Raw genomic sequence first — 25,690 nt, 5'->3', positions numbered from 1 at the left:
TGTAATTCCGATAATCTAACAGGCTTTTTAGTAACGATTAGATTTATTTTTTCTGATTAAAAATTCCGAAATATATTTTTGTTTTTAATTAGAGTGTTAAAAAAGAAATATATATACATAAAGAACACCGGTGTCCTTTCTGCGTCAAAGGGTAAAACGTGAATTACAGTTATAATTTCATAGAATCGAAAAAAAAGCATTCCTTCTAAACTCATAAAATTTTAAATTAAATAAAATTCATAAAATGCCAACATAAAATAAAAATCAAATGTTAAAATCCATTTGCTGTTTATTTACGTTTCATTTTACTTCGCTTTTTTATTAAATGTTTTCAAAATGCTCTCCTTAACTTAAATATTACTGGTCCCAACCCCAACTCTCTGCTATAGCCAACCACCGAAACAACGTTCTTACCATAATTAAAACAAAATATAGAGCACTCTATTTATGAAAATTCTACGTTTTTAACTGTTCAGTTTTGTCAAACTTATAGCTAAGTTAGTTTCAGCTTTTCAATGAGCACATGAGAAAAGAATTTTTCATTCGGAGATTCGTTACTGTATGTTTGTGCTTATGACTGTTCACTCACTTGATATATTAGTCTGTTTTCAGCTTCATTATGGTATGTCAAAAATAAATTTCATTGATCATTTGTAAATGTACATTGCGCAAAAAAATAAACTGATCACCCTGATCCTAATAATCGGACATTTGCGTTCTAGGACTAAATATTTATGATTCGAGGGGGTGACATCAAATATGTTAATTGATTATCGCAGACGATATTTTAAGTTACTAAATTGGAGATAAACACGAATTAAACGAGAGAGTGAATTTTAAGACTACAGCTTTTTTAAAATTTGATTTTTTAGGAATTATTCGACTAATTTTGTATTTTGCCATATGAAATTACATTCTTTAAAATTATATACCTTACAATTTTTGACTATTATAAAAGATAATAATAAAAAATAACAAATGTTTACTAAAAATTCTTTTTTGCATAGAATTATGCTTGGATAAAAAAATTTTGTAAGTGCGTGCAATATTTTTTTCATTTCGCTTAAAAATTTCTTGACATAATGCGAAATATGTAAAAAGTAAAATTAACATTAAAGGGGCCAAACTTAGGACCGCTCTCCTGATCAAACAACAATTGGAACCCTATTTACCAGAGTGCGGCTATCTCTTATATTTCGGAGCGGTCAGAAACCCGAATATGTCGAAAAAAAGGTACGCTTATTTAGAGTAAGTGCGCTTTTGTGTCTGACTTTGTAACTTTAAATGTTGTCTGCACTAATTACTTAGCATATTTTTACCATTAAAAATGAGTTCTAGAACATTAAAATTTGATCAATAAATCAAAAGTTATTCAGAGTGGACCGCTTTTATCTTTTGAGAAATGTACGCGTGCATCAATTTTTTATGTAATATACTTAATTCGATTCTAAATGTGCATCTCTTTTTAAGTTAAGTTTTGACAAAGATTCTGGAAATAACCATTAAGTGTGATGGTTACGGAACATAATGTAATATCACAATATTACACATTAAATTTAATAATGGTTAGTTTGTGAAGTAAGTATTTTCCCCGTTTATAACGTGTAATGAAAAAAACAACAACAACAGTAAAATGCTAATACTTAATGGCTTATGTAAGCATTCGAGACTAAAAGTTGTGTTTTAAACTTATTACTATTATTAATTTAAAAAAACCTAAAAACATCACGACCTTCTTTTTGTTTGTTTCTTACATCAATAGAGTAAATCTAACATTAAATAAGAATAAATAATATGTAGGAGTATGTCATTTTATTTTGGGAAGTTATTATTTTTTTTTTTAAATAAAATATTATTATATATACTTGCGTTTGAAAATTACAATAGTTTTATTGAAAAAAATAAATTTCCTTACAGATGCCCGGTGAAGTTACAAATCATTTGCAATTGTTTTACAACTTCCCCTTCAGAATTGGTATATGTGTGCCATCATCTTGTTCGAGGGAAGATATTTACAATGTAACGCAAATGGGTGAGTTTAAAATATATTTTAATTAATAAATTAAAAATAATTATAACTTTAAAAAATAATATAAACTTTAAAATAATTAAATTTGCTTTACGTGTGATGTTGTTCTTAAATCTGTAATGATATATATAATATATATATATAATACATATATATATGATATATATATATATATTTATATATATATTTATATATATATATATATATATATATATATAATAAATAAATAAATACAAGAAAACACTAAGAAAGTTAAGAAAAACAATTATTATTGGCTTTATTGATACAATATCAGAAAGCACTCTGTTTTGCGGATATAATCGTGTGGGCTGAAGAAAAGATTATATCTTTTTTTTTCCCGGCTTTTTTTCCGGTTTTCAATTAACATTTCACTTTTTTTTTTTTTTTTTTTTTTTTTTTTTTTTAAATAAAATGTTTGTTGTTTTTTTTTACTTATTATTTCCCACCCCCTTTTTTTCATATGTCTATAATTTTTCTTTGTTTTATTCTTCATTTTGAACTTATATATATATATATATATATATATATATATATATATATATATATATATATATATATATATATATATATATATATATATATATATATATATATATATATATATATATATATATATATATATATATATATATATATATATATATATATATATATATATATATATATATCATGGTGAAGGAGTTTTCAGGGTGCCAATTTTATGGAGAAGAAATTATTTCCAGTGTGGATGGAGGTTGTAGGGTATAGTGGGCCAGTTGAAAAATACTGACAAATTGAAGATTGCGATGATAAAAACAGAAAATGATGAAAATTAACAGTTGAACCGGATCAGAATTAATAAAAAGCTTTTATTTTACATATTTGCAGAGCTCGAGATACCAAATACAAATATTATCCATAAGAATTTCAGTCGAATCAATTTTGCATATTAATATTAATAAGGACAGGCCATGGGAGACAAATCCCCCACAACCTGCCTAATCAAAAGCCAAATTAAAAAGTACGTGTAATTTGTTCCCAACGGACACAGAAGCATGGGTAGGAGATCCAAAATTGGCGAATTATCAAAATATAGCATAACCAAAATAAAGCCAACCAGCATAACAATATAGAGTTCAAGAATACCTTGACGATCACGAGACGCCAACAAATTTATGAGAATTATTACAACCATGCAACTGAAACATATTTTCGGTTAGAAATTAGAATAAAAAGTTATAAGTAGATTTTTGTTTTCGATTAGGCGCGACAGTGAATTAATAAGTCTGCCTAGTAATAAAATAAAAAGTATCCATTACATTGATCTATAAGAGAAGAATAAATATTTTATGTTCGTTTTAAAAGATTAAGTCCTTGATTTATTTTAAATGTAATTCTATTAATAAAAAATAAGCTTAAGTGCTGAAAGATATTTTAAAAGGATAGAAAATAAATATGTAATGCCAATTGTGGCATCACATATATATATATATATATATATATATATATATATATATATATATATATATATATATATATATATATATATATATATATATATATATATATATATATATATATATATATATATATATATATATATATATATATATATCTTAAGAAACAAAAGATTAATTCCTTTCTTGCTGCTTTGTGCTTGGAAACATAAAATTTTCATGAAAAAATGTATTCCTTTTTATACATGTTACTCATATAGCACATTATTATTCTCTTCCTGATTTATTATTATGTTTTTGATTCAGCAAGTATTGTAAGAAACAAATCTATCTTCTATGAGTACTTTTTGCGCAAAACTAACAACTTTTAATGTTAACTGCTTAGAGCGTGAAATCATGAAAACAATACAAATTTTACCCTTCTAGAAATTATTTTATTTTTCTAAATACTTATAATGTGTTTTATAGTTACTATTACTAAACACTTCATGTTTTAATCAAACATTTATTTTTTTATACTTACATAATAATAATACCAAGACTATTTACATTATTGAAATCCTTGTTGCTCTCGTATAATAACTCGTATAATAATATTTCTTATGTTCCTTTTATTACTACTACTTGGTATTTTATGCTACTTACAATATTTACTCGAGTAATAATATTTACACAGTTTTTTATACTAATGTTAGTAGTTTTAAATTGCTTATGATGAGTTATAATGCTAATATTATTATACTCTTTATATATATATTTTTGTAATACTATCTAAATCATATATAATAATATTATTTGTGCCGGGATAACCTGGCTGGCAGGGCTCTGGACTCTCATTCGTGAGAACTAGAGTTCCAATCGAGCCGGCCGAAGACTCTCCATATAATAAATGGTGACCGGTGAACGTTTAACCTGTCGGGTCACAAAGTTCTCCATGTCTCTTTCTTCTCCATCAGAAATTATACTTCTGGGAGTACTGAATTGGAGATTAATTGTAATCAAAATTACGATCTGTGGATGAATGGTTGTATAAATGGGTCCCTATAGCAAGGTGTGGCGTATGGGTGTGGAAGAAGTCGAATTCTTGTCCGTAAGTGGCTCCACTGGAAGAAAAGAACAAACGCACCCTTTGCCTTAATGGCCTATGACAACAACAACAACAACATTGACATTATTTAGGCTGTTAATTGTTTTAATACAAATCTTATTTTTTATGTTTGTATTAAAACAATTAACAGCTTTATTTTTATTATTTATTTTTTATGTTTTAGTAATATTTTTTTATTTTTTATTTTTTATGATTGTAGTAATACTAGTTTATGGCAGAGTAAAAATTTCTTTTGATTTAAGAAAAAAATTAGTGTTTCACTCTTCCTGCAATAACTAATATCGTTATAAATATTTGTCGACAATATATTTTAAAAAAAAATTCATATAAGCAAGTGTAGTTTGATTAGATTTCTAAGGTTTTGTTTGATTATAAATTGAGGTTTTTGTTTATTTTATCTTACATTATATAATCTTGCATTTACAAAATGGACAAATTTTTCTTAAAAAATAATTAAATTAATATTTCAGTGTTAAAAAAAACGTTTCCTGCAAATGTGACTGTTCCAAGATGTGAGACGAAAGAGGAACTAGTTTTTGAATATTACCAGATACCTATACTGTAAGTATTCTTCTTTTATTTTTCTTATAATTTTTGTGAAAATCAGGGCTTTAATATTTTCAACAAAAAATACGCCATTTTTAAAGCGATATTAACAGCTTTGACCATAAGAAAATTTTGAATAATATCTATTATTTTGTTTCGAATGTTATAATTATGTTACATACTTTAAAAACAACCCTGATTAAAATTTAATGTAACACTTTCTACCGTTGTCTCATAATTTATTAATCTTTTAAAGAAAATATATTGCAAACATTTAAACTTATGGATTAAATAAAACATATAAGTATTTTTTTCACAAAATGTTTACAAAATTATTTAAATAATATGTCTGTTATTGTGCTTTATATTATATACTCTAAGAAATTTCCAAATTATGGTTCGAAACAGAAAAAAAAAGTTTTGGTTCTGCAGAAATAAATTTATATGAGTAAAGTTATTATGACTATAAAAATTTAGATCTACTCTCAAATTTTTTCTCTCGAAATGTATGGTCACTGACCGTAAATAAAAGTTATGCTCGTAAAAGTTATTTTCAGTTTTTTCTTTGACTTTATTTGAAAAAAAAAAAAGGTGAATTATTTGTCGAATGAAGGGGAATTGTGAAATCAGGCAGAATAGTGTACCATCGGTGGAAGAATGAGAGAGTTGCGTGTTCACCAATGTTGAGAATTGTTCGGTGGATTAAGTTGGATTTGAACCCGAGATATTTCCGCTTGTAGCTTGTTGCTGAGAACACCAAGTAAATGTATGAGTACTTACGAACTGAAAAAGGAAGCTTTGATAAACCGATAAATTGACTGACAACTCTTCTAGTTTTGCTGAAGTTGGTTACAATTACGGGCCCTGGACTTTTTCCTATGTGATAAGAACTGAATGAATAAACGAATGTGTCGACTCTCTAAAATTTCTTAGAATGGCATTCAAGAAAGTGATAAATTTTCAAATTAGCTTGGTAACTTTTTTTTATGCAAAAACTATTAGGAAAAATATTCGTCAATAACAAATGCTCTGAGAGTAATACCAATTTAAGTACTACGCATTTCAATAAAAGCAAGATTCCTATTTTGCCATTGGTGGTCCTGGAAAATAAAATGAAATGAGCAACGTGATAGAACATTTCTTGGAGTTTTAAATTAAGTGAACAAACTCATGAGCATTGATTCAAAATAGTTTAAGATCATGCAAGAATATAAACCCGTGCATAATACACCACAAAATATTTCGAAAATGTGACTGAAAGTGATCTTGAAAGAACACACAATGTCCTCCCGAAGAAAGACAGACGATTTTAAAAATCAATGAAATAAAATCGGAAAGAAACTAACATGTTACATTTGCTGCGTTCTGCTTACCATACCATGTTTTTTACCAAGATTCAAAATTAGTTACGAAGTTCGTCAACAGCTGGTGTTTCTATCTGATAAGATTATAAAACGATGTTTTTAAAATAAGCATTATAAGCAGCAATACTGCAAACTGCAATGAAGTCTGTGGACAAATCATCAAGCACCTCTGCGAATATTTCAGTTTGAAAGGTCTGTCATGCGACAGAAAACATAAACTACAAATTTTTACATTTTGAAGTGCCATCTGTCAATGGATTTTGCAATTAATTTTGAATTAGTTTTTTTTTGTCTCCGAAGCAGCACGTGTTTTTTGTACCGAACCATTTATTTCTGCATTCCTTCATTTAAAAAAAATGTTTCTTCAAACCGTCGGTTATTTTTTAAACACTCGATTTTATAAAGAAATAATTCATAATCTTTTAATCTAAATTTTTATAATCTTTTTTATATCTTAGCACATAAAGATCTTACGCGTCCTTTTTTCAAGGGACGAAATATGGTTTGATTGTAAAAGATGGTAAAAATTTAGTGAAAAAATATTACATCTCACTACTTAAAGTAAAGTTAGAATGAAGTAGTTAGGATATTTTATTGAAATAGGTGAAAAACTCAGTTCAGTATCGTAATTACGAAATATAATCTCTTAATGTTATTTTTCGAAGCTCTGTCGTCAAGGAAAATTAAAAAGCCTTAGTTTAAGTGTCTTACACTATGTAATGTGATGGTTTTAAACTATATATATATAGTCTGGACATGAAGAATTACCTGGGATTTAGAAAAGACAAATAACTTAAATATTTTGAAAGTAAATAAATTTTTTTTTAAAAAAAATCACTAATTTGGCGACATTTATTGCAAAAATTTACTATCAAAATCGCTGCCTTATTTTAAGTTTTTGCAAATTTTTAGAGACCAAATAATGCAGCATTAAAGTAAGTTTTTAAATGTTAAAAAATTAGCTCGCAAACGCTTTTCATTTTCACAGAACTGTGGCGTTTCTCCATATTGACGTGTTGCTCCATTTTCAAAATTATCGTTCACAGCTCTGAATTTAGATAGGCTAAACTTCACCTAACAGTCAAGAGTAACAGTTGCAAATTCAAAGTAGTTATTAAAATAGCATATTATTCGCAAAAAAGCATCCTTACATATTACGATGGATCCTTCCAAAAACAGCGCCAAAAGTAATTTCTTTTTGCTGTGCAAAAAATTAAAAAAAAAGTTTAGCATGTAAAATGTAATAGATATAATTATTAAAATTAGGTGAAGAATAATTTGAGATATAATTTGAATTTTTATTAATGGCTGATAAATCCGCAACAGGTGTGTCATAGGAATTTTGGTTATACTTGTTATTTACGGGACATGTGTTGAGCATTCAGTGCAAAAGAAACAAGCTGAACTTCAAAATGAAAAACTTGAGCTGAGTAAGTAACGTCTTCTCCATTTCAAATTTTTCACTATTTCTCTTTCTTTAAAAATCATGCTGTAATAATTTATTTAGAAATTTAAATAAATCTTAAAATTTATTTTTAATTTTTGTACTTTTCCTAATTTGACATAAAACAAATACCATATATAAACACTGCAAAAAATAAAGTTTCAGTTATATTACAGATATGCTTCTCCTTTAAAAAGCACACCGGGAATTTTTTATGATGCAACAATGGATTAAAAGAATTTAATAGAATAAAAAACAATTAAGCGAAATATTTCTTCAAAATTTTTTTTTCCGGTTGAAAATTTAATTATTTTTTAATCTATTAAAAGAAGACACAGAAATAATGTAATTACAATTTTTGAAATAAATATTCTAAATTACGTATTAGGAACTTAATAAAAAATGGATCACTGATGCATAACCGGATTTGACTCCACGAGTATAAAAATACATAGATTTAATTCATTCATGTAATGTCCAAGGTATTTAAGATCTTTCTGTTATCTTCGACAAAACTTAATAGTTGGTATTTAGTTTTCGGCATTTTTTGAAATAATTTCATCCCTGATAAATTTTTTTTTGAATAATTTCATGCTAGTGCTACACTAATGGCTATTAGCAACGGTCTGAAGTGCATGATCCCTGAAATCAATGCAATCCATAGACAATACTATCACAAGCGTATTACTCTATATCAATTTAGAACTATTACGAAGTTCAAATGGTATTAGTAATTACCTGACTTTCGCATCTCCCTCACCAAACGCCCATCCGTGCGTGGACTTTCTCGACTAAGAAGTCACCGATGACATTACATTTGAGGTCATTCCAAAGTCTGAAAAAGTGTAGTTCAATCAACAATCCCGCCTTCAGCATGGGGAGTCGAATTGAAATACTCTCCATGGAGTTGAATACTATCTCAACTCCATGGTCGAACCATAGCCCAATCCATGGTATTCGCTGACCAAGCCTATCAAGACAAATGGGTCAGAATATTTTAAACTTTGGAACTCTAAAACAATTTGAAGTGTTTTTAAAATGTTTATGAAACATTTCTAAAGCGTCAATTAAAAGTTTATTAGCATTTCAACATTTTAGAGATTGAATAAAAATGCGAAGATAGAATTTTTTTTCATAATGTTTTCATAAAAAAATAATTAACTAGAAAAAATAAATAAACTTGAGAATGCTTTTGAAATTATCTACACTGCATTCAACAGCAAAGGCTTAGATCTCTTTTTTTAAATATCGCTTTTCTAAATTTATTTTCTGAAGTTGCTTCTAACTATTTATTGATATTAAAATATAATCATGTATACTTACAATACTTGAATTTGTTTTAGCTTACGGAAAAAAATTCGCAATTAGTTTCTCCATAATTAATAACTGGAAACTTCTAATGGACGTGAATGCTGGAGAAGATCAACTGAGCGTTCTTCACGGCATTCGATTCTTCTCCATGCTTTGGATTATTTTTGGACATACATACTTCCATTTAAATTTTAATGTTCTAAGTAAGTACATCAAATTTTTTTTAATTCTCTAATTTTAATACTGATTTACTGATAATTATGATTTACTGTCATTTTTTTTCTATGTTACAAAAGCATGAGTGATGCTATCACCAGCGCTTTGAACGTTCTAGCTACATCACAGTTTTTATTTTTTTTTAATGCCAGAAAGCTCAATTACTTAAAAACTTAAAATTACGATGGAGTATAAAAAATGTGCGAGGAGTGCGATAAAATAAAAAAAATATCATTTAAAAATTACTTTTATTAAATCTAAAATAAGCGAGTCAAAATTTGATGTTTTGAAAAGGTTTCCCATATATATATGATCTCAACCGCGGTAGTTTTCGAAATTTCGCTTTTTTTTCAATAATTCTTTTAGTTTCATGTTAATTTTCACAATTATTTTTCTTCAATTAATGAATTATTAGTCATTGTTCTAGGAACATTTCTTTCTTTCTCCTGAGATCTTCACTTTATAAGCTCGAACCTAAGTGCGACAGAATAAAATAGTAGGAGAGGAAGTGAGAGATTAGCTGTCTCAGATTGTAATGTATATACAGTCAAACCCCGCTATAGTGAACACGGCTTATGGTGAACTCCCGGATATAGTGAACCAAATGTTCGGTCTCGTGCCTTGCTATACACGCATAATGTAATTTTTTGTGGATATAGTGAACCAAAAAAGTGAGGAAGTTGGATATAATGAACTTTTTTCTGTCTTCCACTGATTTTCTTCTTCTTTTTTTGTTGTTGATATTTTCAGGGAATATAAACTATCCAAATCCAAACAATCCAAAGTTTGTAACGTATGGAAAAATGGGCAATTAATAATTTCTGCTCATGAAAAAAATTTAGATGGCAGAAAGAAGTTGCGAAAAGCAGATCACAAGGATGTTGAAGAAGCATTACTGAAGTGGTTCACCATTCGAAGAAGCCGCAATCTGGACAAATGGTGATAAATTTGCTAAGTGGTTTTATGAGACTTCTTTCATGTGCTCGTATAGCTGGTTGGACAGGTTTAAAAAACGGAATAACAGAAATTCAGGAAAAATTATCTGAGAGTCGGGAAGTGTTTCCATAACTGATGTTGAGGATTGCTTATCAGATAATTTCTAATTTTTTTTGCTAATTTTTTTTACTAATTTTTTTTGTAGCAAGACGAAGAGTAATGAAAAATAAAACATTTTTTGCTACTACATAACATTTTTCAGTTATTTATTTGAATAAAGTGTAATAAAAGGGAGGAGTTTGGGAACCATTAGTTAAATTGCCTGCGTTACGGACATAGTGAACACCCGTTATAGTGAACTGAACTTTTGGTCCCTTGAAGGTTCAATATAGCGGGGTTTGACTGTATTAAAAAATTTAAAAAGATTAAAAAAAAACTGAATTTAAGAGAGGTATAAACTTTAACTGAGCTATAAATTTCCTTCTCCGCAACTTAGTTAATTAACTTCGTTAATTACTTCCCATATATTTCTTTTCATTGCGTCACACAATTTGCAATAAGTCTATAATTTTTTCCAGTATAGGTCGATTCATTTTTAAGTGTAAGCAGTCATTAATTTTATTACGATTATCCTACCAAAAACAATAGTTTGTTATAAACTTAATAATACTAATACATGATATCAAATAAAAGTTTTTTGTCACTCAAACGCTTTATAAAAAATTTGATTATTGATTAGATTTTTCCCACAAAAAGGGACGGCATACTGAACATTTGCATCTGAAAAACATAACATACCTGGTGTCTTAAACAATCATCCAGTATTTAAAAGTAGCAATGTTTGTCGTTAAGAAATAAAATTAATTATGAATCTTCTCAACACAGATAAAAACTGTAATATTATGTTTTCAAAATGAACGTCATTTGCATTAACAATATTGCACAGTAATGAGGGCAAAATAAACTGACCCTCAGCAAATATTATAGTTGGAATAGCCTAACATGGTGCAGAATACATTGTTCAAAATTTAAGAAAAAATTTTAAAACCAATTTTTTAATAAAATTGGTTCCATAAGCAGAATAGTGCATTATTTTTTCCGTTTTTCTTTAATTGCTTATTTTTAAAATACTTTTGAAGTTGATTCTTTCGGTAACATCCCATATTAAAAAAAATATCCAGCTTCAGAATGTATAGAAACATTACAAAGCTGTTTTCAATGAATTTTTGTTATGACACAAATTCGTTCTGAAAATGTATTGCTTTACTTGAGGGAATAAATAATGTGCGGTACTTACCATCAATCATGTGACACATTTTTTTAAAGTTCGGGAAGTTATTTTCAAAAGTCATTTAAGAATTTTCCTTTCTCTAATATATTTTTATTTGATTATCTGTGATGAAATCAAGCTAATCAAATATGTATTTTTCTCCTTTCAGAATACTTACAAATTACTATCGAACTCACTAGTCAATTCATTTTTAACTCAATCACAAATGCCTCTTTCTTAGTAGACAACTTTTTTTTCCTCAGGTGAGTATGATTTACTTGTGATTAAGTTTTATACAATGATCTAATAAAAGATTCAAAAACGACTATTACTCACACTCAATAAAAGTTTCGAACACATACTACACTGAGTATTATTATTTTTTTTATTATTTATTATTAAAAATTCATAGATAGGAATGTGTATATATATATATATATATATATATATATATATATATATATATATATATATATATATATATTTATATATATATATATATATATATATATATACCCAAAAATTGAGTCGGCTGTTCATAAACACAGTTACAAAATAAAATAAAAATAGCTTATAATGTAATAAAACAATTTTGTTCTAAAATTTATTATAAACAGGAAAAGAACTTTATATATATATATAAATTTATATTTCATACGCATGATTTCTCTTTTTGGGTTTCAAGTATTTGAAACGTATTTTTTTCAATAAACTCGATCTGATATGTTTTTTTGCTATATTTTTGAAGCCAATTTTAGACTTGCCAGGCGTTATTCATGTCTGACAAGTTTTGAGAATGGGCACTTATCTTCGAGCTCTTGAAACAAGTCGACTTTTAGTTCCACCTGCATTTTTTTGCCAATGAAGTTTTTTTATAAAGAAGTTATTATTTTAAATTGATTTCTTAATTTATAAGGCTTATTTTTAACCCCTGTATTATTATTAATATATCTCTCTCAATAAAGTTATCTGCTTATAGTAAGCTCAACTCTCATGTACCGCATTTCCTGTTATCATTTCATTTTTTTTCTTGGTTTCTTAGCGTCAGGCAAAGCTATTGTTACCCATAATTATGAATACTTTTTTTGTTGGTCGATGAAGACTTTTATGCCATTAAACCTTACATTTACTAAATATCCAAAAATATTGCAATTTGCAGATATTTTAATTGGTTTACACGATGTTTAATTAAATAAAAACACTATTAATGTTTTTCAATAAAAATGACAAGTTCATTTTATTGCTTCCGGGAGTTATTTGTAAAAATATAAAATATTGTTTTTTTCAAATACTTAATTCATATAAATTTATTTTAGGGGTTTAAGTAATTAAAAAGTAATTTTTTTCTGACAAATTAGTATTGTTTTATTTTCCAAGCTGCCTTTCGTAATTACAGAAAAACAAAGTTTTTTTAAGTGTTTACTCTGAGAAAAGCTTTGATAACTGATGGATTAAATTTAATAAGAAAAAATTATTTTATCAGAAACAAGATTTTGTCACCTATGAAACTACATTTAATGAAAATGTACAGTGAGGTTAATTTTATTATTCTTTTATTTCTGTTAGTGTTTTTTGTGTTCAAAAGAATAATTGAGAATAATTACGAAAAGAATAATTGAATAAATAGTTGGAATTTCATGCACAGTGCGTAAAATAATAACCCTGAATAACTTTTGATCTAATTGTCGGATCTTCGCGATCTGGGACTCAATCTTAATGAATCAAGGGTGAGACCTTAAATATGCTAATTAATTAGTCCAGATTTTATATTAAGTTACGTAATCAGACGGAAAAAGGACTTTCGCTGGATAAACATACGTTTTTTCGATGGATTCGGATTTCTGACTCCTAAGATATAGGGGGTAGCCGAAATCTGGAAAATAGGGTCCCAACTGTCAGGAGAGCGGTTCAATTAGGTGCCCTTATTGTTAATTTGACTTTTTGCGTATTTCACTATATCTCGAAAATCTTTCAAGCGAAATAAAAAAATTTTGTACTCAATTATAAAATTCGTTTTTCCAAAGAAGATTTATTGAAAAATATAACTTTTACCAACTATTTATTATTTTTTATTATTTTATTCAATAATAGTAAAAAAATGATATTTAAGGAATACAATTTTTTTACATCATCTCAATGAATGTAATTTTACTTGAAAAAGTACAAAATTTGGACAAAATCGGTCGAATAGTTTCTGAGAAATAGATTTTCTGAAATACGACCTTTTCAAAATTTGATTTCTCTGGAACTATTTGACAGATTTCGCTTCGCGCAAATTTTGTATTTTGCTGCGAAATTACATTCTTTAAGATATTGTAAAAAAGTTTATACCTCATAATTAAAAGTTTTTTCCTACACTTATTAAATAAAATAATTAAAAAATGATAAAAAATAATAAATATTACTAAAAGTTAATTATTTCATGAATATATTTTTGAATAAACGAATTTTATAATTGTGTGCAAAAATCTATCAATTCGCTTAAAAAGTTATCAAAACATGGTGAAATACGTAAAAAGTAAAATTGACATTAACGGGTCCAAACTTTGGACGGCTCTTTTGATGGATACTCCTGATATTTTGAGCGTCAAAAATCTGAATTCGTCAAGAAAACGACTCATTCAGAGAATACCTCCTAATTCAAAGTTTTTTCCAACTCTTATTAAATAAAACAATAAAAAATAATAAATATTGCTAAAAGTCAATTAATTCATAAAATTAGTTTTGAATAAACGAATTTTATAATTGTGTGCAAAAATCTATCAATTCGCTTAAAAAGTTATCAAAACATGGTGAAAGACGCAAAGAATAAAATTAACATTATCGGTCCCAAACTTTGGACGGCTACTCCTAATATTTTGAGTGTCAAAAGTCTGAATTCGTAATGAAAACTGCGCCTTCAGAGAAAAACTGTTTCTGTGTCTGATTTCGCAATTTAAAATATCGCCAGCACTATTTAATTTGCCTATTTGAAGTCACCCTCTCGCACCATCAAGATTGAGTCTTAGAACGTGAAGATCCGATTATAATATTAAAAGTTATTCAGGGTGGCCTGTTTAAAATATTACGGACTGTACCTTAATTACAAGTGTTTATTTCATCATGATTTTCTAATTATTTCAACCAATTCTTAACAGCAGCAATAATTAATATGTTGCGTGATTTTATTTTAGTGGTCTTCTCGGAGTTTATGTATCCATGGATATTTCAAATAAGACAGGGAAAATACCCAATGCATTTTACTTCATAATTCACAGACTTTGGAGGTAAGTCAACAAAAAAACTAAAAAAAAAACTACTTAAAATATAACTTATTTTTAACTTGTTCAAGTTATTTTAATGTTTGATTATATTTGAAAAAAAAATATTGCTATATTTTTCGCAAATTTATTTTCCCTGCAAGAAATAATATTTATAACGCACATTGCAATAATAGCGTTAGTAATTGAACCTTTGGCGAAGATGGGACATCAGTATCAATTTTATAAATTTTTTTCTGATGATCTAATTACGAGTAAAAAACATATTTTACCATTGCTTATAATAAAAAATATTCTAATAGTTATTGAAAAAATCTGTTAGATTATCGGAATTAAATTTTTTCTAGAATATAAAACTAAAAAAAAAGTTATTAACATTTTTTTCCATTCATTTTTAAAAATTTATTAATAAGTGAATTTGCAAATTAAAGAAATGTCAGTGTTGAGTAACTGTTTCTCTGAGATCTGAATAACTGCAAATAAGTGCAAGTTTTAGAAATTATTGTTTGGAAGTGGAACATGTTTAGAAAACGAAAAAAAAGACAACGGTGTCTTATGCTGCATTTCATGACCAAAAAGTATTAAAATGCTAAATGTAATATATTTTTGCTTATTTTGTCCTAAACTGAAAAAGAAGAATTTAAAAGTATGAAAAATATGTATAGTTAAAATTCTGCGTCAAAGAGTCAAAACATGTATCACAATTTTAAAATACATTGTTGAGAATATTTTTCCTATATAGCGTTGAAAATTCATGATACATTATAAATTCATTACTTTACGTTTTAATAGCCTACTTATATTTAGATTTTACCTTTCCCATTACTTTAATGTTTATCAATTTTATGAAAGAAACAGTATGTTTTTATGTAATCTAAATTCGGTTAATTATAGCAATATGTTGTTAACACTATATTGTTTTAGAAAAGTTAAGAGGTTTTATTTAATTATATCTTAAAACTAAATTTGTACGGCAGCTGTGAAACTTTTGTGCAAACTATTAAGTTTACCTTTTTGCAAAATGTCAGAATATTTATCTCCACACAATTTAAACAATAGATTTGATATAATTACACAATTTAGAAGTAGTTTTTTGTATTTCTTTGAAATTTTAACTGATATCCGTTAAAAATAATACCAAGGGAGTAATAATATCATATAAATTCATTTTGTACACCAATTCATTTATAATACACAATCATTTATAATCATTTATAATTCTATATAATTTATTTTAGAATTAATGTCATTTTTTGTACCTATCGTACAATTAGTACCAATTACAAGGTATGTATGTTATAAAATTTTTATATTATATTTTTTGCAGGTTTATGCCGATACAGATGTTTTTCGTTGGTGTAAGTACATTGCTCCCATTAATGGGAGATGGTCCTTTGTGGCATGAAAACATGGATCCTGTAATTGATGGATGTAAGAAAGACTGGTGGGCAAATTTTTTATTCATCAACAATTTATACAGAAGCTCTCCAAGAGGGGTGAGAGCTTTACTTAATTGCTTATTTATTTGCTTATAAAACTCATTTTAGTTTAATATTTATTCCTCCTTAAAACTACTTTTAATATGTTCAAGTATGGTTTTAAATATCTTCCTTTTATTATTTTATTGAATTAATAATTTATATTCTTTTTTCATACGGCTACAATGTCTTTATATTAGGTATAAGAGAAATGCGACTTAGATATTTATGTAGAAGCAATTTTGCTAAAAAAGCGGTACTAAAATCTACCTTCTAGATTAAACAAAAAATATTTAAATTTCTTCCTAAGCCAACGACAAAGTGTAAACTAGCATCTTGCTAATGACAAATACAACTTTAGTTCAATATCATATTTATTAAGGATTTATTAAGGATTTATTATGGATTTATCAAGGAAAAATATTCCTAAACTTTAAACTGTAATTCATTTCGAATCGTAATAAATTAAATAGGTTTAAATTTAACATTAAAAACTTGGTATGAATTAGAATTTTTAAAATAAAATACTTGATTATTCATAATACTGTCTGCACTGAGAAAAAAGGTGTGTTCAAAACTACCAGAATATCATAAAATTTACTATGTTTCAGACTCTATGGAAACAAGGTAATTTTTACCGAAACGTTCTTATAGCGATTTTGGTAAAATTAACAATAAAATAAGGTTTTATAATGTGCATTAAATTTTTTCATGACACCTTAAAGTATGGCATAAAAACATTTATTCGGTTTAATACACTTTTCAGTTTTGTATTTTTTTTTCTAAACGTGCGGAGATAAAAACTATAAATTTGAAAACCAGAGTTTCTGGTAAATCATTACGTGACGGACAGCATTACCAAATTAATGGTTTAAATATCATATATTTTGGTTTTATAACCAGTATTGCATTTTTTTTTCTCCAGAAATGTCACTACCATACAGTTCAGTAGTTTTTTCCCCGTGTAGAATTTAAGAAGGCTACAGTAAAGAAAAGAAAAATAAAGGACAAAAGACCAGCTGCAAATGCAAATACAGCTGCAAATAACGTATACAGATGTACAGAAATGAACCATGTTTATTTACAGTTCACAGAGATGTTTTTTGTGTAAAACCTTAGTCATGCGGCATGAGATCTACTAATTCATGCTATACTCGGAAAAGAAATAATATAACAACACTGACAGCAGTGATCGTTTTAACGCAATTCGATGTTAAATCTCGTGGTAAAGGGGGTCAGAAAAAAAATTACAAGAAAATGTCTCTCGTTGATAAATCCGGTAAGCATAGGGGCCATAGCAAGAGAGGTATATCTTTATCAGAAGCTTGACAGACCAGATGATGAGATAGCCACCAATTTTGCCCGTTGAAACCAACACAACTCATTCCGTTTTAGCCTATTCCAGCATTTATGAGCTTTTTGTTTGCCTTTTTACATAATTTTAATTAAAGTACTGCTTTTAGTCGGATTCACCTACTTCTAACTGTAATTAAAAATGTTTTTTTTTGGAATTATTTCTGTATTTTGTGTTGGTTCATTTTTACCGCTTTTAGTCTTTTTTTATTTTTTACATTTGCCTTCTGTCAGAAACACGAGAGAGAATTGTGCTTGTTTGACGGATTCATCTTAATAATCCGAAGGCAATACTGATGTATACACGAACTACACTTCCATTAGATTGAAATTAAGATGGCGGCAGTAATCACCCAGTCCCCATACCACGTTCCCTGATTGCCCAACTATGCTCATCGTCTTGAAACTATCGCGTACATTTGTTAGTATGAATCCTGAACCACAAAAAATCGATTGGAGAAAATGCAGTTCTACTAGACAGTAACATTTAACATGAGGAATCAAATCCCAGTTCAACTCATAATAGGAGAAGATTTGATCTCCCATACTGCCTGGATACAAATATTATCTATATACTACTGCAGAAAATAAAATTAATTTTGTTAAATTCTTGCGGAACTATATCCATTTCTATAAATTTAAATGTTATAAGTTTTTTTTCTTCTTTAATAATTAAGGTATATTTAGTTTATTTATTTTGCTTTCATTTACAAATTCTCCTTATTTTTTAGTGTCTTTCATATTCATGGTTTTTGGCTGCTGACTTTCAAGTTTATGTACTAACTATTCCAATAGTTTTACTCATAATGAGGTTTGTATGATGCTAGTTCGTAGCAAAAGTTTGAAAATTCTAACATTGATGATGACTTGAACCATAAAATTTCTAAAATGAAACTAAAATAATATCATTTAAAATTTTCTAATTTCTGTGTTGTATTTTATAATACCTTATACGTAAGAACCAGAATAATAATAATTATAACGCAAATACGACAGATACAGAAATATACCAAAAACCTCATATATGTTTATTTGATTTTTTAATGATTTAGCTGAAATATTTAAAAATGTACATATAATTTCACCCCATATGAATTATAGCTTATAGATTTCGGTTTGTTACAATCTATTTCATTTACTTTCTCATCAATGGATCATACATATAGATCGCGTTATTTACATGAAAGTGATGTTTAAAAAAGTATTTGTAAATAAACAGAGTACTAAAAACAAAATAAAATACATATAAAGTGGGAATATTAGAAAACAATGATTTTCAAACGCTACTGTGTTATACCTTTTCAGGTTATTCAATATACAGGAAAAGTTCGTTATAACGACAGTTCGCAATATCAGATGGAACTGTCCTTACAGTGAGTTTGACATTATTACCCAATGGACGAATTTGAAGTTAAAATAGCAAAAATAAATAAATAAAATATTCCAAGATTATAAAGGCACATTTAACTACTCTCCTTTTACTTTAAGCAACTATTTCCATTTTAAATACATGTTTGGAGTAGATTACACTGGAAAGTTTTACAAGGTGCAAGAAAAAATTAATGACTTAACTGCAGCTTAACTGCTGACTTTCACTGAATTGCAAACACTGATTAGTGATTTCAATGGTAAGTCGTCAAGAAGAAAACTAAGGGAGTATGTTAAATCGGTAGTAAACAAAAATCGCATTCTTTTGAGGTATATGACAGGATTTTTAAAAACAGCAGAATTTATCTTTTGTATGGTGGTAGCTAACTTAGCTGGTGGTTGCCCAAACATATTTGCTTTGAAAACATAAAAGGTTAAGATAGTAAGAAGATAAGAGATAAAATATTCGTTCGTTTTACTTTATTGATATATCAGAAATAAATAAAAATGTCATACATTTTGGTTATATCTTATAATGATCACTTAAATAGTGGAAAAATGTGTTTCTATTAAAAAAAATGTCGTAAAAACGAGAAGTAAATAATTTTTAACTTATAAGCATACAATATTTGTATCTTTAACGTTCGCATTTTGACAGTAACTTGGAACTTTGTCGTAATAGCGGACTTCTCGTATTGTGTCGTGAACGTTACAGGACGCTTTTACCGTATAGATTTAAGTCTTATACCTTATAGAAATAAAGTTATACATTGCATACATAATTTATACATTCATTATTTATACATACAATATTTATAATTATTTATATTTCACTTTTTCACTATAGAAAACCAAAAATTGGATTGATTGTCAATCTAGTTGTCATGGTATTATCAATCTTTGCTGTAGGTATTCACAACTATATAAGAGATTTACCACCAACCATGCTTTTCACTCGAGCCGATGTTGAGTAAGTATTAATTTTACTTGAAAGTTTTTTTTTATGTAAACAATACTTTTAAAGCATTTTGTTTTTCTTTAAAGTACTTAGTTTTTTTTTCTCACATTTCTGTTAACCTCAAACTATGATATAAAAAGAGCTTAATGTCTAAACTATGAAAAAATGTATAGTATTTGACATATATAATTCCATGCAAATTTAACTCATTGTAACTAATGATGTTCTCCTTTGTGTTCGTCTTTCATATCGTTGCAAATTCATTGAAATCTTATAAAAATGAAGTCTTTACTTGAATATAAATTTAACATATGAGTTTTAAACTAATTTTTTACAACGTTTTCAGCGGAAAAAATGATTTAGACTTCAAAGAAAAATTACATCACAGTAATTTTAATCCCCATAACAAAATAGTTAGTGGTACAAATTTTTTTGAGAACTAAAATGAAGAATATAACATTGCGTATGAAAATTTTGTCTCTTTAAATGGGTTATGGCTTATGATATTCGGATTCTGTAAAAAATAATACTTGTACAAAATCAATATCATTTATATCAAATTTGAAACCTGTCGATTCTACGACTTCATCATTAGTTGAGTATAATTCAAATTTATTTCAAGCATTCATAAAAAATCCAAACATAGTTGAAATGATTTTATTTTGATCTTATTTGATTCAAAGGATAAAAAAAAATTGCATAGGTAAAAATATCTTACTAGTCTAGATAGTAATATCTGACCCATAAATATGCATAATTTAAAAATTGCACTTTTTAAGCCTAAAACTTCTGCATGAAGAAAGAAATTCTGGTAAAATTACAAAACTGTATGGTAATGATATTTCTGGTAAAATAACCATAATTTTAGTTAATAAAACCGAAATATACGGTAATCTATTCATTTGGTAATTTTTCCGTTGATATGAGAACGGTTTAACGGAATTTCTGGTTTTTTAAAATTATATTTCTTATTGCTACACATTCAGTAAAAAATCGAAACTGAAAAGTAAATTTAAACCGAATAAACAGTTTTAATGCCATGTTCATTCTCGATTTGTTTTAATGTCAAGACCATTCCCACTTTTATCAAAACCTCACGCTGGAGAATTAGCAATTATTTAGCACTTGGTAAGAAGAAGGCAATTAACAATTTTTTGCCACTAAGTTTATATATTTTCTTTTTTTGTGCGTTTGCGTTTCAGTAATTTTTGAGCCATGTTTTAGTGTATCTATTATGTTTACTCCAGTTAAATAATACTTAACAGTTAAAACTGTATAAACTGTATGTACAACTAATTATTTTTTCGCTACCATTTGCCTTTTTCTTAATATATCTATTTTTACCTCTGGTAATAGCACAATACAATTTTAATTTCGAATCAAACTTTTAACTAATGTGTTATTTGAATGGAAAAAAAAATTAATGCATGTAATGATAGAAACATTCATATTTGTTTAGACAAAGAGATGCATTAATGCTCGAAGCTTATTACCCACCTTGGCCACATCTTGGTCCCTTTTGTGTCGGTGTCTACGTTGGCTACTATCTTCGAATGAAAAAATCACCCAAAAATATGCATTGGGTGAGTACTAACTATGGTTATTATACAGTACATTATACAATTTATTATACAGTATATAATTTTATTAAAATGTCTTTCTTTGAATTTTACCCATAGTCTTTGAAAACTCTTGCTTGGTTAGCGGCGTTTACCTGTACGTCTGCATCACTGTTTGGCGTACATCCATGGAACACTCATGGTCCAGGCACTGGGAAGGTAGCCACCGTTTTGTACGCATCATTAAGCAGAATGTCATGGACTGTTGGCTTAGCTTGGATTACTATAGCCTGTAGTACTGGCTGTGGAGGTAAGCTGTGCATCGGTACTCATAGAAAATTTCTTTTGAACTTTATGCAAGGAACCGTTTATGCCTGACTAGAGTCAAATAAATAAATTTAATAACAGCAATGATCATAATTTTGTTCAAACTTATGAATAAAAATATTGAGAGCTTGAGAGCTTTATTACAATTGTTTAAAATCCTTTTTACATGAGCTATACGTACTAATAATTACTTAATCGATGCTATTTTCCTTTTCTTTTAACGTATCTATTTATTGTCGAAAAAATAAGAATATTTATGCACACTATTTTCTTTTCTCAAACTATTTTTCTTCTTACGAATGAATGGATTACAACAGGTTTTATCCAGGCAAAATAAATTTTTCTTTCAATTCAAACTTTAATAAACATCAGAAACTATACGTCACAAATTGCTGTTAAATACATTTTTCCACGCCCCCTGATTCAGCGACATGGAAATAGGAAAATTTAGATGGCAAAAACAATACAAGATGAAAAAGGAAATTTCCGCCCTCTTATACGATATAAAGTAATATTTAAATTAACTATATACTTCAAACCGCAAATATTCTTTCTCTTTCTTTAATGATCATAAATATTTAATCTTCTGTTAGAAATAGTACTTTTGACTTAAATGCGCAATAGTTCTCGGAATTAATAATTGTAGAATTGTTTCCTCAAATACATTTGGCGGCATTTTGAAAACCAGTTAGGATAGTTAAATTTTACCTTTTTATCACGCATTGTTACGCAAGTTAGAATTCTTGAGGCCTATTTCCCTAAACTGTCCTTGTACATAATAGCGGGTAAGCAAAATTGTACCTCTTTCTGGTACTAAGCTAATAAACTACTTAATTTTTTAAAAATTTTTTTTTAAAATTTTTAATATCTACTCTGATATTGACTTTCGTCGTTCGAGTATCAGAAGAGCAGATTTGTTCACTATTCTCTTCGGGGCACCATATTAGGTGGGTCAAAGTTTCTCCCATAAGAAGAAAGATAGATAGTACAAAGAAGTGGGAGAGGGAAAAATCCATGTCTTATCCTGGATTCTAAGCTGGGACCTTTCTATCTTGAGGTCAGCTCCCTGACCACCAAACAGACTTTTAATTTCCTCATTCGTTTAAATTAAATAAATTTAAAAGTTTTTATTTTCTGTGTATTTTAAAACTATTTTAATGCTGTTTTACTTACATAAAATAAAGTATTTAGACGGTTAAATTAAAATTAAAATTCAATTTAAACGTGAGCAGTTAAAATGAAATAGTAATGCAATTTTTCAAATAAATAGAGTAAATAATTTCAATTCCTTTCAGGATTTTTGGCTTCTATTCTTCGATGGAAACCCCTCATTCCCTTTAGCAGGTTAACATTCATGGTGTACATGATTCATCCATTAGTGCAATATGTGTTTTATGCAACATTGAGAGATGGAATTCAAGCTAGAAATTGTTTAGCAGTAAGTTTAAAGTAACATTGTTCGTTTAATTAAAAATCATTCACATTTTTTGTATAATCTTCCAAATTATTTAAATTTTAATGATCGAAGCAATTTAAGAAACTGATAAATTAACTAATATATATATAAATTAGTCTATAAGAATCAATATATATATATATATATATATATATATATATTATTATTATTATTATTATTATTATTAATATTATTATTTTTATTATATTTATAATTATATATATTATTATTTTTTGAATTAACACTCCGGGGCTTTTCAAATTTGACGAAATATTAATGATTGAAAAAGGTACGTCAAAGATACGAGTATAATAATGAACATTTTAAAATTCTATTTTCTAATCTTAATTTTAAAAAGAATGTAGCATATTAAGAACCTTTCCTCTACTAATTAACAATCATGCTCAAAACTGAAATATTTGATTGCGGTGGTGTGATATTTTAGAACTCGAACCAAAATTTGATGATTTACACGGGCACATTAAATATAATTGTAATGAACATTATATTAATTATTATTTTCTTGTCTTAATTCTAAAAAGAATGTCGCATATTAGGAAACTTTCCTCTATTAAAAGGTGACTTTACATTATAAGTTTAAGAAGAGAATTCAAGCTTATCAGAAGAGAGATTGACTGAACTCAGTATCATTCGGCATAACAAAGTTGCTATCAATCATCGCAAACTGATGATTGTCAAGGTTTACCGCCATCAAGCACTTTTTCCGAGGAATTTGCTCTTTAGTACATAACTTAGTATTTTCTTTTAAATTTCCCTTATATTTTAAATTGCATTATTTAGATTTATAATTAAAATATTGATATTTATAAACTCAACCTCATTTTTTTCTTTTTATTGTTTTCTAGATTTTCATATACTTTGGTTTCACAGTATCCAGTTACGTCATGGCATTTTTCACTTGCTTCTTAGTGGAAGCTCCCTTTGTGAACGTTGGAAAAGTTTTCTTCCAAATTGAAGAAGATCTGCGGAAAAACAAAATCACTCTAAAGTCACTACTTTTCGGTGCACCTAAAAACGAACTTCCCACGGCGCCAACTGTGTACACCAATGGCTGGACAAATGACTTTAAATCTGGACAGTCAGTGCAAAATGGCAATGGATTGGCTAAAATAGATATAGACCCTGAATGGTTGTCCAAAAGTGCGAAATCACAGCAACACAAGAACTTCCAACATCATGGACGTGATTTTGTTAGTCGCCTTTAGCATTTTTTAGAAAACTAACAAATTTTTTTTCCACATGAATTTTCTTCCGAAAGTTTGTGTCATTACCTCAGTTGGACTTTTAACTAAACAAGGGAAATATTCCCAAAATGAAAGAAATTCTAATCGCAAATAAGGTTTGAGGACTGGTAACTCTACATTATGATCCAAACCAAAGATTATTAAAGCGATGTTGACGAAACTGCTGTGATGCAGTGTAAAGAGCAACAGTTGCTCAAATTTGTTCTTGAATGTGTATTTGTATTGTATATTTTATTTAGTAAAATGTTATAAAAATATTCGCTTTTTATTTTTTTTAGTTGTATATGCAACACGTTTTCGAAAAGTAAAGATACAATGCCATATACCCTCTTGAAAAAAAATTAATTGATGAAATGTGCATTAAACTTACTTACTGGCTCATGCCTTATTTTTTAGACAAAGTTACAGACATTGTAAAAGCATTTGTTAAGTCAGAGTACAAGCTTTTGTATTCTACGGTCATAGAATTTTGCCACGTGTTGTCGGGACTATATTTCAGCTTCTGTTTTGATCTCATCGTTGTGAACGTTTTGCCTTGCAAGATGCTTTTTCAGGTAAAGGAATAAGTGAAAGGTCTGGGCTGTATGGCGGATGATCTAAAACTTTCCATTTGCAACTTTTGATTAGTGCTTTGGTTTGAAATGCTGTCGGAGGACGAGCACACATCTGGTGAGATTCTGCATTGATGCAGACATTATAAAGACTGCTTTAACATGGCTGACCATAAGTGTAACGAAGGACCTTGAGGGTGAAGTGAAACATTCAAGGTTACAGTCAGTGATGCAATCCTACTCACAGAAACTTTTCTTTTGCTGCTATCGATAAAGTATCTTTACTTTTCGAAAACGCCTTTTAACTCAAACTGAGCACTCATTTCATATACGTTTGACAACAGGGGAATAGCTCTAAATGAGCATGTAAAAATTTAACCATAGCTTGAAATAGGAGTCTGAAAAAATTACGAATAATTTTATTCATCTGCCGT

The 25,690-nt window shown here is 27.9% G+C and overlaps 1 protein-coding gene across 1 annotated transcript in view; it reads left to right on the top strand.

The window, feature by feature from the left end:
• Positions 1-24,962, top strand: part of LOC107452067 (nose resistant to fluoxetine protein 6) — a 38,071-nt gene extending 13,109 nt beyond the window's left edge. The window contains exons 3-15 of the mRNA XM_043041538.3: positions 1,918-2,032; positions 5,065-5,155; positions 7,831-7,934; positions 9,292-9,462; positions 11,851-11,944; positions 14,855-14,947; positions 16,269-16,437; positions 18,504-18,583; positions 19,988-20,110; positions 21,558-21,681; positions 21,778-21,967; positions 23,280-23,422; positions 24,307-24,962. Of these exons, the coding sequence (XP_042897472.2) occupies positions 1,918-2,032; positions 5,065-5,155; positions 7,831-7,934; positions 9,292-9,462; positions 11,851-11,944; positions 14,855-14,947; positions 16,269-16,437; positions 18,504-18,583; positions 19,988-20,110; positions 21,558-21,681; positions 21,778-21,967; positions 23,280-23,422; positions 24,307-24,666 (1,857 nt within the window). The 3' untranslated portion in view covers positions 24,667-24,962. The remainder of the gene's footprint in view (positions 1-1,917; positions 2,033-5,064; positions 5,156-7,830; positions 7,935-9,291; positions 9,463-11,850; positions 11,945-14,854; positions 14,948-16,268; positions 16,438-18,503; positions 18,584-19,987; positions 20,111-21,557; positions 21,682-21,777; positions 21,968-23,279; positions 23,423-24,306) is intronic.
• Positions 24,963-25,690: the final 728 nt, after the last annotated feature.

Source organism: Parasteatoda tepidariorum, chromosome 1 (assembly GCF_982258835.1).
Source record: "Parasteatoda tepidariorum strain Cologne lab strain chromosome 1, Ptep-v5.0, whole genome shotgun sequence".
NCBI lineage: Eukaryota > Metazoa > Arthropoda > Arachnida > Araneae > Theridiidae > Parasteatoda > Parasteatoda tepidariorum.
The sequence above is the reverse complement of the archived record's forward strand: the minus strand, read 5'-3'. Positions and strand labels throughout refer to the sequence as shown.